Genomic DNA, 14,852 nt, shown 5'->3' with positions numbered 1-14,852 from the left:
GGACTTTGCCATACCAGCACTACCCGAAAATCCAATCAGAAGACTCAAGCGGAATTGGTACCGACACTTAAAAACTGTATAAATTGTAAATTAAAAAGCCACTAGGTGTCTCTAACGTGAAATTTCCTACTATGTTATCATAAGTTTTTAGTCCTTCATTTTTACCATAATTATTATTTATTGTATACCTGTAGAAATTATAATATCCCAAAATAAAGTCATATTTAAAATAATAAAAAGTTATTTATACAATTAATTAAATATTTTAAACTTAAAATCCTTATATTTTAAAAAGTTTGATAATTGATCTCAAATGATCTGTCTAAAATGTGAAAAATGACATCTTTGTTACTTGGTTCAGTATCACAACTAGATACTTTATTACTATGTTCGTCTTGAATCTAATTCGAATGTTATTAACTCTAAAATTGGAAAAATTAGAATCGTTTTTTGGACAACATAAGCCCTCAATATATTTTTTTATAGTATACGTAACTAACTTAAATTTAAGTTCTTTCAAAAATTATAATATTTATCAAAATTTAAAAGTGTATTGTTAAATTAATCTTTTATTTTATAATTATTAATTAGCTTTTCATTAACTATTAGACAATACTTTAGTTTTTACATTTACTTTTGGTTAGTCAGGTTTACCTACTAATTTAATTTTTTTTCTAATAGTTTAAAATCTCTCTCCTTCAACACAGCTTTAGAAACTGTAATAATGATGACTATGCACATTGCACGGATAAACAATGGTAAAAATGTACAATAATAAATAGATGGTAGATGCGAGTTCCCAAATATTTTTGATCTATTTCTAATAAACGTAATATTTTTATTGAGTAAGGACCAGATTTATTATACTGTTTTTGATAAAATATTCTAAGCTATATCTAAATAATGGCGAATAGGTAAATTTAATTAAATTACAAAAAAAACAGGAGTTAAAGTCTAAAATAAAAACAATACGAAAATTTTGCAAAATTGTTCGCCCGGACAGGGACTCGAACCCTGGACCCTTAGGTTAAAAGCCTAATGCTCTACCGACTGAGCTATCCGGGCTATTAGCGTTGCAATAAGTTTTGATTATATTTAAGGAAAATTATATTAAATATTTAAATATATTTATAATTTATTAAAAAATATTATTATTCTAATATAAAAATAATAATTATAGTTTTTTGGAGTACAACAAAAAACATTTAAAAAATAATATCTACTATATTATAAAATTATATTCAATTTAAATTGATAATTATTTTATATCCAGTACAAGATGGCGCTATTAATACATAGTTGTGATTCATTCCGTCGTTGGGCGTGCCATCCTTGCCGTTCCACCCAAACCATGTTGGTTATTACTTGTTACCATCAAAACGGAATTCCTTAATCAAAAAGTAAACTACAAAAGTACAAAACAACTAACAATCGCTTCATCTTTTAATCACGAATAACGTAAGTTCGTGACTAAACGTTTGAACTTTATTCATTTAAACTATTCCGTCCATAAAGTACTTGGTATTTTTTTAGAATTTTTTTAATGTTATGTCTACCAAACGTTTATAAAATATGTTGATTTTATTATATTCGTGATTTTTTATTACTTTGTTTAAAATGAGTGAGATCTTACATATTATTTTAATAGCTTTTGCTATTAGTTTATGCTCAAAGGTTAAAACTGGTAAGTAATAACTGATTGTACTCTTCATCAACTTGATTAGTAGATTTTATATTTATTTTTTAATATCTGAGGGAATAAATAATATCTATATTTTTATTAAATAGTTCATGCCTGATAAATATTTTAAATTTTGATATCCATAAGTATATTTGAATATTTTATACTGTTCAATAAATTATTTACTTAATTTACATTGTTATAGACTCCGATTGTGGTGAACCCTTATTAGAAAAAGCAGTATTGAGAGCAACTTCTTCATTACCAGACAGAGGACCAGAAAATGCTATTCTCAATGGTAATTATAAATTTGTTTTTTATTATTTAGGATAAATACGTTTATTGTTATAAATTAGTTAGTCATGAATGTTGCAATTCATTGTGTTGTTTAAATACCATTATATTTAGGTTAGTTACACTATAGATTAAAAAAATGTTTTATTAATCTAAGAAATTTTTTTTAAAAATTTGTTTCGATATACTTAACTAAAAAAAAAAAGTCATGATTATGAAAATACTGAATTCTAACTAAATCCACATCTAAGCTAATTTTCTCTTACTCACCTATTCCAGTCTGATTTCATTCTTTTTTTTTAATGTTACATCTATAATGTATAGTCTGCTCACTGAAATGACATTTCTACTGATTTCATTTCGAGGTGTTAATATACTTCATCCAATATTCTCAATAACACCTGGTTTAATAACTTATATTTATGTAGACCATGTATTGTTAAATTTAATCATCTATGTATAAGACATAATGGATTACCTAGCCTCTATTTTAAACTTGGCTTAACTGACTTCATTTTTTGCACACTTTATTCATATAAATTCATCTGAGATCTTCCTCTTATTTAATTACCCTACTTATTTAAATCTTTTATAATCCTTAACGTTTCTCTTAATTTCCACTCCATTTTACATACTAAATCTGATTCTTCTATTAAATTTGTTATCATTTTTATATTGGAGCCTGGTTTTTTTTTATATATATAACATACTGTTAGTTTTATTATACTTCGTATTTTATTATTTTTTTTATTTTGTAACTATTGAGCTATCATAGTCTCATACTAGTGGCTTTTTAATAATAAAAAAAATTGATTTTATTAGTTAATAATTTACTAGATAATATATTATATATTAAATAAATAATTAATATATACATAAAAAATATATATATACATACCTCATAGTTGTTAAAAAAGTTATGTTTATCTTGGATCTTTTTATATTATCAACTACGGTAAGACATTTTTTAGTTATTCAACATTGATATTTAAAATTGGCTTATATAATAATACATGTCAGTAAAAAAGCACTAGTAGATTTTATTATTAATTCATTTTTGTATTGTGTTGAGTCACTAAAATTAGTATATTAGTTTGAAAATATAATAAATAATGTACATAATAAGTAGAGTTACATTAATATTATTTACTTGTTTATTATTGGTTACAAATTAAACATTTCATGTTTATTCAAAGAATGTTTCAGGTTATGTATGAAATTTTCTCTTTTTAACTATCGGATTAAAATATAAAAATATTTTTATAACCAAAACCCCTTATTACATATATTTATAAATTTATTTTATAATATTTAAATATTAAAAATTATTTCATTTTAATTATGTCTTATGACTCATAGTGGGATTATATTATAGTTATTAACTTAACAGTAGCAATTAAACATTTCATTATTATAAATACATTAATAGTGAAAAATAAAACATCTTTATTTCCGATTTTTTTTTTATTAATTTAAATTTATAGGCAATTTAATTGATTATAATTTCAGACAAAATAACTTTGATTATAAGTCATAATATATTTGAGATTCTAAAAGATATTCTCTTGGTTTTAAAATAGCTTAATTTTGTTTATTAAAAAATTTAGATATATGACATATTTCCAAAGAATAAAAATTATATTTCTCAATAATTTTTAAAACAAAACCTTTTTTATACAAAAAAATCTCTGTATTTAAATGAATTCTAGTTTTTAACACATTGTTGATTGCCAAATTCAGTTACATTCTCTTAGTCTTATAAACATCAAATATATCATACTGACTTACATTCAACAGAACCATTTTTGTGTTATTAACATTAATATTGAATTTAATTAACCTATTATCGAACTTAAAATATGAATATTATCTAGGAAAGCTCTTGAGTTCTTATTCATATTCCATGTAAAATATTTCGAATGTAAATGCTTTAAAATTAAATTATATGTATTAAAAACTTACAAGATACCCTCAACAATATTATTAGATTAATGTTTGTTAATAGATTTTTCTAATATTCACAATATTAAATGTTAAATGTTCTTTGTTGTGTGTTTATCAGATGGAGGCATTACAATCAGTTTGCCACCCTCTTGATTATTTTTGGATAAGTTGAGTTCTCATAAATAATATTGATTATTATTTTTTTATACTACAAAAAAATATATTATTTTCTGTATTTATTAATCTAGATTTTTATAGTTTTATTTATGAACAATTTTTAAAATATGAGTTTGGTGTTATGTAGATGAAAATACCCAGGTTAAATTACCAGTCAATAACATATATTTGTAATTTTTATATAAATTATCTAATTACAAATTATTCTTTGCATAGCTTATTAAAAATTTTTTATGTAACATATAAATATAAATTAATCAATAGTATAATAACTATTATCTATAACAATAATACAATTAATTTGTATAAAATTATTTAATGAGCATTTTTAAGTATTAAATAAATTGCAATAATAAAATGTATTAGATTAAATATATAAAAATTATTTTTATATTGGTGATTGACTTCGGTTGTTTCCTTTGTTTAGGTGTTTAAATGTATCATAGTGGCTGTTTAATTGTCCTAAAGAATATAAAATTTTATGCACGTCATTTTTAAGAAATTTGCACAGTACAATTCTACAATGACAACATCAAACAGGGTTCGTTGGGTATTCGATTGTGGCAATTGGTTTCCATCAGAAAGTGATTGGTCTAAAGCTTCTCGTTCAATACAACTTGAAGAAAAAGAACGAATTGGTCGATTTGTTTTTAAACGAGATGCTAAACGCTCAATTATAGGACAACTAATGATTAGAAAATTTTTATCAGAAGCTACTCATTTACCTTGGTCTCAAATAAAAACAAAAAGAGATTTAAATAACAAACCCATAATAGAAGGATTTAATTTAAATTTTAACGTATCACATGATGGAAACTTGGTTGTATTAGCTGGTGAAGAAAATATTAGTGTAGGAATAGATGTTATGAAAAACTGTTATAGAGGTGGAAAAACTTTAAACGAATTTTTTAGATTAATGCATAGAAATTTCCATTTAAATGAGTGGGCTTATATTAATAAAGGAACGGATATGAAAAAAATTAGTTCATTCTATCGATTTTGGTGCTTAAAAGAAAGTTATGTAAAAGCAACTGGTACTGGGTTAACAATTGATCTTAAAAAAATATGTTTTGTTCCAAAAAATGAATTGAAAAAAGATTTGATATTGAATGATACTAAATTATTTATTGATAATAAACTAATGTCAGATTGGAGTTTTCATGAATATTTGTATGATGATTATACAATAACTGTATGTATCAAAGGATGTATAACCCCAGTTAACTTTAAGCTTATTACCTTCCAAGACCTAATAAGTAATGCAGAAATGATAACAGAAGAAGATGAACAATACTGTAAATTATACTTGAATAAAGAAGAAGAACCATAACCATAAATTAATTTATATATGTTCTGAAATAAATTATTCTTGTATATTATTATATTTGTATTTTTTTTCAATTATCAAAGCAACATTAATGTTAATATTTGTCTTTTAGATATTATGTAGTTATTTTAAAAATAATATGGAAGGTAATAAGAAAATATATTTGTTTTATGACATAATATCGCATGTTATATAGTAATAGTTATTATATTTATGAAGGATTGGTTGTATCATTTTGTTTTCTTGACAAGCATAATAAAAGGGTTATTTTGATTATGCGTGCCTTGTACAAGTAGTTGCCAAGGAGGAAATGTTATTGACTGGTACCAATAAAAATAAAAAATATTTTATTTATTTTTAGTTGTTTATTTTATTTGTATTATATGTTTGCTGTAAACAAATTATAATCTAATAAGTTTATTTGATTTAAATTATAAGGTAATAATATAATAATAAAATCATCTTATCTATGTTACATGTATATTTATATAGTGATATTAAATTAATACATTCATAGAACAATTCTTAAATATTTCCTATTAATGTTTTTAGTCTGATGTATTTCCTAAAAAGAGAATCAACAATTTATCTCTTTTAAATTCATAAACTGCATTTAATTTTCAACTTATATGTTTTAACTAAAAAGATTTTAGGAAAAAAATTTATAGATCAGTATTTTTTCTATTTTATTATCATTATTTTTGGTAATATGATAAATTTATGAATTTAAATATCTATTTTGCATTTATCACTAATCATAGTGACACTTAAATATTTTTTCTCATCTTTTTTAATTTCATTATTATTTTCTAAACATAATTATTAATAATAAAAATTAAAATAATAGTAAAGCTCAAATGGTCTATTTAATGAAAATTAAATTTTTTTGTAATATAAGGTACTCTATACTATTTAGAAGAGAATCGTGTAACAGATACATGATACAATTTCATCTTAGATAATATACTTTGAGAAAAATAAAATTAGACCTAATTTAATGTGTATGCATATGTATCAGAAACCCCATAATTAATATACTTGAATGAATGTTTTTTTACAGTAGTTAATAAGAAAGTTCCAATTGTGGAAACAAAGTTTTTATAAACAATTTTAATCAATTGTTTTTTAATTTCCAAAATAGCTTTTTTTTAAATTTTTTAAAACAGTATAATATAATTATAAAAATAATCACCGTAATGATTATATTTTAATCAATCCTTAATAAAAGTTGATTTATCTTCAAATATTGGATCCTGGCCTACTCTATAAAGTACTTGTTTGCAATATTATAAACGCATTTCTTCGTCACATTTATTACTTTTGAACAAATTTTGTTTTGTATCACTTTATTTTATTTTTTGTAATATTCTATAAACAAACAAATGATTTGGTAAACCTACCTATATACAGTGATTACGTATAAAAAACCATTTTTGAATTGCAACTACTAAATTTCCAAGAACATTAATAATATAGTCTATATTTGTTTCACTTTTAATCTATTTGATTTATCTCGCTCATTGACTTAAGAGACAAAATTAAGTTTTTAGTAACATTAAAAAAATCAATGAAATAAGTCAACACTATGTTGCTAATTGCATCTTATACTAACCATTATTTGCACTATCTAGTTGATTTACTCTTTATGTATTAACTATTTTTTTCAAACTGTCTCTTGAAAATTTAATAACTAAATTGCTTAAAAAAATAAACAGCATTTAAATAAATTGATTTAAAATAGAGATAATGTGGGTGATATGACACTTCTGAGACATAGGTTGTATGTATATAAATAATTATAGACATGAAATCTAATATTTCATCCTTTTAATAAAATACTATGTTAAACATAAATTTATTTAATCTCAACTTAAAGATGGACTATTTTAAAATTAAGAACAAATAAATTAAAATGTAGAATTATTACATTTATTTAAGTGTTCTTTAAGAGTATTTTAAAATAGTTAATATTTTGCACTTTAAAAATATAGTTTAGTTTTATTTTCGTGTGTTTTTTTGCTTGTGTTGTACTTTAGGACGTAATGCATGGACAGCATACAGCTCTGATTTTGCTCAGTATCTCATAATCGATCTAGGTCAAACCATGACTGTAACATCGATATTGACCCAAGGTAGAGCAGAATCTTCAGAATATGTAGAAACATTTGGTATTAGTTATGGTTCAAATGGTCTAGACTATGCCGAATACAAAGAATCATCAGGAAATACTAAGGTAATTATACACTAATTCTATAGGTACCTGCAATTTTAAAACATTTTCAATATCAACGAATAAGGTGAGTTAGTTAAATTTTAGAGTCTAATATTGATTATAAAGTATGTGGATTTTTTGTTTATATCTAAGAATTTTGTTAGGATATATGGCATGGACTTCTGCATATGATTCTCTTGATCAATATTTCATTATCGAGTTTTCAAATAGAGTGAAAGTATCCTCTATTTCCACTCAAGGCCGGTCTTCCACTTTAGAATTTATCGAGGAATATTGTATACAATACTCAGATAATGGGAAGGGTTGGAAAAATGTTGAAGACTCTCATGGGAATATTGAGGTTTGAGTTTTATGATTGCCTTGAGTGTTGTTTTTAAAGTCAGTAGTGATGTAAAGTTTTGAACACTAATGGTTGTTTTCTCTTATTTAATATTGATTGATTTTTTATATCATGTACCATTTTGATTGTTTTGTTTGCTTTTCAAATATTGCTTAGTTTTAATAATATATTGTATTGTAATACTTGAGTTTGTGTGTGTATGTGTGTGTACTTTTGTTTTAAGTGTTGAAAATTTAATTTTTTTACAATGAACATTACTTATCAATAGATCACATTAATATATTTTATATTTCATTATAGAAATAAATAATAAAGAAAATTTAATTAATATCAATTTTATTGATAGCAATTGCCTGTGGGTATTTTTAAATTAGTATTAATTGAGGATTAATTAATTATTAATTGAGTAATTTAACAATTGGTTTACTTAAATAATTTTTTTGTAGGCTTTAAATGGCGACCAACACAGTGTGTATCACTATGCAATAATTAATGTATGAAGAAAAATTCTGTTGAAAATAAAGAATAAAAATAGATAGATAATATTGATTTATTAGCTGTATAGATATTACTTACTATTTCTGGGTTTGTAAATTACAACTTTAAAAATACTAATTATATCAATATAATAATTTAATTAAATAATTCCAAAGACTTAATTCACCATGTATAACCTTTATTAATTAAAAAATTAGAAAAGCTTTGAATTCTTCTTTTTTATGAGTAAGATTTTATTAGCATGCTATTTAATTTTTTCCCTACAGACGCGTAATATATCATATTTTCAATTAGCAGATACTCATATGTCATAAAAAAATACTAAATAATTCTAATATTTAAATTAACGATACAACATTGATTCTGTTGAATGCAAATTTGTTGTGTTGTAAGTTACTAGCAAAAGAAAAAAATAATGTACTGAGTGATAACATACTTAATGGTATTTCATAAAAAAAAAAATATATGAAATAATTTTGTCTCGTGTTAATAGTATTTATATTTTAAGTGGTTATAAAGCTATGTTAAAGTTCTGCTTGATGATAATTATAAACTGTTATTTATTGAATATAAATGTATTTATGGACTTGTAGTTTAAACGTAAAAATTAAAATAATAATTTAACATATATCTATCAATATTATATATTTTTTTTTATTTGTAGTTATTCAAAGGTAATATTAATGGAGATGATTCTGCCAGAAATATATTTGAGGTTCCCATCATAGCACAATGGATTAGAATTAATCCTACTAGATGGAGAGACAGAATTTCATTAAGATTGGAACTTTATGGATGTCCATACTGTAAATATTCATTATTATTATATTTCATACACATATTTAGTTATTAAAAAAAAATTAACTTTGATTTTAGCATCAGACAGTCTTTATTTCAATGGTACTTCATTGGTACGTTGGAATTTGAGAGATTCTCCTGTTTCTGCTCATAGAGAGTCAATAAGATTTAGGTTCAAAACAAATGTGGCTGATGGAGTTTTATTGTATGGAATTGGATCACAAGGAGACTATTTAGCTTTACAACTCAAAGATAATCGGTTACTATTAAATATAAATTTAGGTATGTTTGAATAATATTTAGAAAAATGTACAGGTTGAAATGTAATAATTGTTATTTCTTTTTTTTTTTTTTAGGATCTCAAATCATGACCAGTCTATCAGTTGGTAGTCTACTAGATGATAACATCTGGCATGAAGTCATAATAATGAGAAATCGACTTGAAGTTGTATTTTCTGTTGATCGTGTTACAATCCAAGGTCGAATTAAAGGAGAATTTGAAAGACTTGATCTTAACCGCGAAGTATGAAAATTAAAATATTTAATAAATTATTTATATTATATATTTATTTGAGTATAACATATATTACTTTATTTATTATAGATATATATAGGTGGTGTACCACATTTAAATGAAGGACTTTTAATTAATACAAATTTTACTGGATGTATTGAAAACTTATATATGAATTCAACAAACATGATATATTTAGTTAAAGAGTCGTACAATTCTGGAGACCCTTGGCTAATGCAAAAATATCAAAAGATAAATACATTATATACTTGTTTGGTATTAAATTATTATTTTAAACTTTAAAATTAAATTTTAAGTTATTAAAATAATGTATTTTTATTAGGAATCTCCTATTGTTCCTGTAACATTTTTATCACGTTCATCATATGCAAGATTAAGAAGTTATGAAGGACTAAAAAAAATTAATATATCATTATCATTTCGAACTTATGAAGAACGAGGGTTATTAGCCCATCATAAATTTTTAATAAATGGATATGTAAAGGTAATTTATTTAAAGGATATTTAAAATAATTGTATTTATTTATTTTCATTATTATATTGTATTTTAATTATTATTTTTTTAATTTAATAGTTATACTTGGAAAATGAACGGATTAAAGTAGAGTTGATGACCAAAGATGATACACGTGTAGTTTTAGACAACTATGAAGAAAGTTTTAATGATGGAAAATGGCATAGTGTAATTTTAATCCTTAAAGAAAATTTTTTGGAACTTAATGTAGATAATAGACCTATGCAGACAATTAGAAAATTAGATTTCTTAACTGGACAAAATAATTTTATTGCCGGTTAGATAAATTATTTTATTGCTTTTGTTTTAAATGTTCATTTAGTCTTATATTTGAAATTATGATAATAATGTAATGTATACTATTTTAGGAGGTATTTATGGTTCAATTGGATTTATTGGATGTATGCGTTTAATTACAATTGATGGAAATTATATGTTACCAACTGATTGGAAACTAGGAGTAAATACTGATGACACAAATTAATATTTACACTTTTAATTCATATAAAATATTTTAATTTTAGGAAGGTTATTGTTGTGATAAAGAAGTATTATTTGATGCTTGTCAAATGAGTGATCGGTGTAATCCAAGTCCGTGTAAACATTCTGGAATATGTAGACAAAACTCTGATGAATTTTTCTGTGATTGTGGTAATACAGGATATAGTGGTGCTGTATGTCAAACACGTAAGGAATTTCATTTTTAAAATTTTAAAATTTAATTTTTTAATTTTTGAATGTTATTAAATAGCATTAAACCCATTGTCATGCCTTGCTTTTAAGAATGTTAATCCAGTAGGACAGAACCATGATATTAAAATAGATGTGGATGGAAGTGGTCCATTAAAACCGTTTCCAGTTACATGTCAATATTATGGTAAATATATTATTTTCATTGTTTTTATTTTCTATAATATGTTTCTATTTTAATTATAATAATTTTCTAATAATATATTATAAAACATATAAAATTTAAACACATTCAAATGTATAGCTGATGGACGTATAGTAACGACAATTAGACATCAAAGTGAAAGTGAATCCACTGTTGATGGTTTTCAAGATCCTGGAAGTTTTAGACAAGATTTCAATTATGATGCAGACTTATTGCAAATTGAAGCACTTATTAATAGGTCACATTCATGTTGGCAACCATTAAGTTATTCTTGTAAACAATCAAGGTTATTTAATTCTCCAGGTATTATAGTTAATAGCTAATGAGAATTATGATTTGTTTATCAATAAATATTAATAACATATTATAATTAAAAGTAAATGGAGAATTGGATTTTCGACCTTATGGATGGTGGGTATCAAGACACAATCAAAAGATGGACTATTGGGGTGGTTCAATTCCAGGATCACATAAATGTCAATGTGGTATAACGGGTGGTTGTTATGATCCTACTAAATGGTGCAATTGTGATTCGGGTAAATAATATAAAAAGATATAAATTGCTTGTTTACACATCTCATTACTGTTTATTTATTTAATAGTATTACCATTATTAAAATTTCTATAGGTCTTGATAGTTGGCACTCAGACGGTGGTGATATAAGAGAAAAAGAGCATCTACCAATAAAACAAGTTAGATTTGGAGACACAGGTACGCCGTTGGATGAAAAAGAAGGAAGGTTTAAAGTTGGACCGTTAATGTGTGAAGGCGACGGTAAATTTCTATTATTTTTTTTTTTTTAAATACAAATTTTTTTTAATAAATTTCTGTTTTTATTTTATTTTATAGAACTATTTAACAATGTTGTAACATTCCGCAAACTTGACTCACAAATTCGTTTACCAACATTTGATTTTGGACAAAATGGTGACATTTATTTTGAGTTTAAAACAACTATTGAGAATGCCATTATTTTTGAAAGTCACGGACCTAAAGATTTTATAAAATTATCACTTATAAGTAATAAAATAATTATCTATTAACTAACTTTTATACAAATTAATAATTATTATCAAACATAACCATTTATTTTTACTTTGATCATTAGGTGGTCACTCTTTACAATTCAGTTACCAAGCTGGTAGTGGACCATTAAATGTTCGTGTGGAAACTTCTGACAAACTAAATGATGATAGATGGCATTCAGTTGTAATTGAAAGAAATAGGTTAGTTTTTCATTAATATTAATTCTTTATTAATACATTTTTTTTATAATTATTAAATTATACTTAAATATAGAAAAGAAAGTAGAATTATTGTAAATGGAGCCTTAAAACAGTCAGTAAGAGAACCTCCTGGTCCTGTGCGTGCAATACACTTGACGTCTGAATTAGTCATTGGTATGTAACCATTAATTAATTATTCATTACTAATTTATATAATTTATTAAATATATGTATTGTTTTAGGTTCATCTACTGACGAACAAAATGGTTTTATTGGTTGCATTAGAGCATTTATGTTAAATGGACAACTTGTAGATTTAAAATCATATGCTGAAAAGCAGTTATATGGTATTTCTCCTGGATGTATTGGTAAATGTGATAGTAATCCTTGTCTTAATAATGGAACATGTTTTGAAAAATATGATGGTTACACTTGTGACTGTCGATGGACTGCATTTAAAGGACCGATTTGTGCAGATGGTAAATTAAATTTTCAAATCTATTTTATAACTATTTTTTTAAGAATTAAGTGTTATAAATGTATAATATACATTTTTTATTAATTTTAATACAAATACGTCATTTATAGAAATTGGTGTAAATCTTAAGGCAAATTCAATGATAAGGTATGATTTTGAAGGAATATGGAGATCGACAATATCTGAAAACATTAGAGTAGGTTTTACAACTACTAATCCAAAAGGGTTCCTACTAGGACTTTTTTCAAATATCTCAAAAGAATACATGACAATTATGGTATCTAATAGTGGTTAGTATTAGATTGTGTTATACTTATTTATTTATTATTATAAAAACAAATAATTCAAATAATAAAATTGTTTCTATTGTTGATAGGTCACTTACGGGTTGTATTTGATTTTGGATTTGAACGTCAAGAATTAATATTTCCAGATCAACATTTTGGTCTTGGACAATACCATGATCTCAGAATTAGAAGAAAAAATTCTGGTTCTACTTTAATCATGGAGGTATTTTAAATCATAATATAATTTAGTTACTATTTCATTGATAATATGTTTTCTTATTTTTATAGGTTGATGGATCAGATCCTAAAGAATTTCATTTCGATATTAAAGAATCTACTGATGCACAATTTAACAATATTCAACATATGTACATTGGCCGTAATTCATCCATGACTGAAGGTTTTGTTGGTTGTATTTCGCGTGTAGAATTTGATGATATTTATCCACTGAAATTATTATTCCAACAAGATGGACCTCCCAATGTCAGTGGAATGAATAGTAAGTGTTACCATTCAATAATTTACAACACAGGAGTATGGTTATCAAACATAATTTTACATGATAAAACATATAATAATTTATTTGATTCTATATTAATTAATAATTATAAAACATATAATTAACATATTGTTTTAATTTTAATTTGATTAATCTAAAGTAAATATTTTTAATTAAATAATCTAGCAACGATAAAAGAAGATTTTTGTGGTGTTGAACCAGTCACACATCCACCACCTATTGTAGAGACTAGACCTCCTCCTATATTAGATGAAAATAAAGTAAAGGCTGCATACAATGAGACTAATTCTGCTTTAATTGGTGGTAAATATACTTAAATTAATTTTAATTCTTTATTAAATGTATTTATTAAAAAAAAAAATATTTTCAGGAATATTTTCGATAATTTTGATAGTAATCCTGATACTCGCATTTTTGGTTGGTCGATATGTGGCTCGTCATAAAGGTGATTATATTACACAAGAAGATCGAGGAGCTGATATTGCATTAGATCCTGATGATGCTGTCATACATTCGACCACTGGACACCAAGTACAGAAAAAACGAGAATGGTTTATTTAATTAAGTTTTTTAATATTATTATTATTATTATTATTATTTAATCCAATGATTATTTTTTAAATTTAATTTTTAGTGAATTTTACTTATTGTTTATATGTTCACTAGAACTAAAAAAAAACAATGATATTTTATATACTTTACTTATTTTTTTTTATGAAAGAACAGATCAACTGAAACCAGTTATTAATTTTTATTTTTTAGTTATTAATAATTTTACTAAATTAAATTATTTACGGTGAATCTCAGAGCATGTTTGCTAAATTTGGATTTACATCGCAACTTGCAATTTAAGCAAATATTATTGTTTGTATGAATACACTTAAAATGATTACTAATATTTACCAATTATTTTATTGAACGCACATTTTATGATTTATTTTCATTTTTATTATTATCAGTATTTTATATTACCATTTTCTTTTAAACTTTTAATTAAATATTTAATAATAATAATGTTATAGGTTATATTGTATAAAATGTATACATTTTATTATTAATAACTATTGTTATTTTTAATTTGTAAATCTCATTTTTTTTTTTTTT

The 14,852-nt window shown here is 23.8% G+C and overlaps 1 protein-coding gene and 1 non-coding gene across 4 annotated transcripts; one reads left to right on the top strand and one right to left on the bottom strand.

Moving 5' to 3' along the window:
* Positions 1 to 992: 992 nt before the first annotated feature.
* Trnak-uuu lies at positions 993 to 1,065 on the bottom strand. The gene has a single exon. It is a non-coding gene; the product is annotated as a tRNA-Lys (tRNA).
* Positions 1,066 to 1,574: 509 nt separating this feature from the next.
* On the top strand, positions 1,575 to 14,371 carry LOC112598040 (neurexin-4). Of its 3 annotated transcripts, none has more exons than XM_025344356.1 (24): positions 1,575 to 1,684; positions 1,887 to 1,979; positions 7,800 to 7,996; positions 9,159 to 9,300; positions 9,371 to 9,574; positions 9,649 to 9,815; positions 9,897 to 10,082; positions 10,150 to 10,311; positions 10,402 to 10,618; positions 10,710 to 10,801; positions 10,866 to 11,028; positions 11,093 to 11,218; positions 11,336 to 11,539; positions 11,614 to 11,772; positions 11,865 to 12,011; positions 12,087 to 12,257; positions 12,346 to 12,463; positions 12,537 to 12,637; positions 12,706 to 12,942; positions 13,052 to 13,231; positions 13,318 to 13,451; positions 13,517 to 13,727; positions 13,914 to 14,051; positions 14,119 to 14,309. In XM_025344356.1, the coding sequence occupies exons 1-24, from the start codon at positions 1,618 to 1,620 to the stop codon at positions 14,307 to 14,309; spliced, it is 3,807 nt and encodes a 1,268-aa protein (XP_025200141.1). In that variant the 5' UTR covers positions 1,575 to 1,617. The 3 variants fall into 3 exon arrangements, with proteins under 3 accessions (XP_025200141.1, XP_025200142.1, XP_025200143.1); XM_025344357.1 differs by lacking the exon at positions 7,800 to 7,996 and adding an exon at positions 7,460 to 7,656 and having other exon boundaries at positions 1,618 to 1,684; positions 14,119 to 14,371; XM_025344358.1 differs by lacking the exons at positions 1,575 to 1,684; positions 1,887 to 1,979 and adding an exon at positions 7,582 to 7,656.
* Positions 14,372 to 14,852: the final 481 nt, after the last annotated feature.

This window comes from Melanaphis sacchari, unplaced genomic scaffold, assembly GCF_002803265.2.
Source record: "Melanaphis sacchari strain LSU unplaced genomic scaffold, SCAv2.0 Contig44_pilon_pilon, whole genome shotgun sequence".
Classification (NCBI taxonomy): Eukaryota; Metazoa; Arthropoda; class Insecta; order Hemiptera; family Aphididae; genus Melanaphis; species Melanaphis sacchari.
This window is presented reverse-complemented; position numbering and strand designations above follow the sequence as displayed.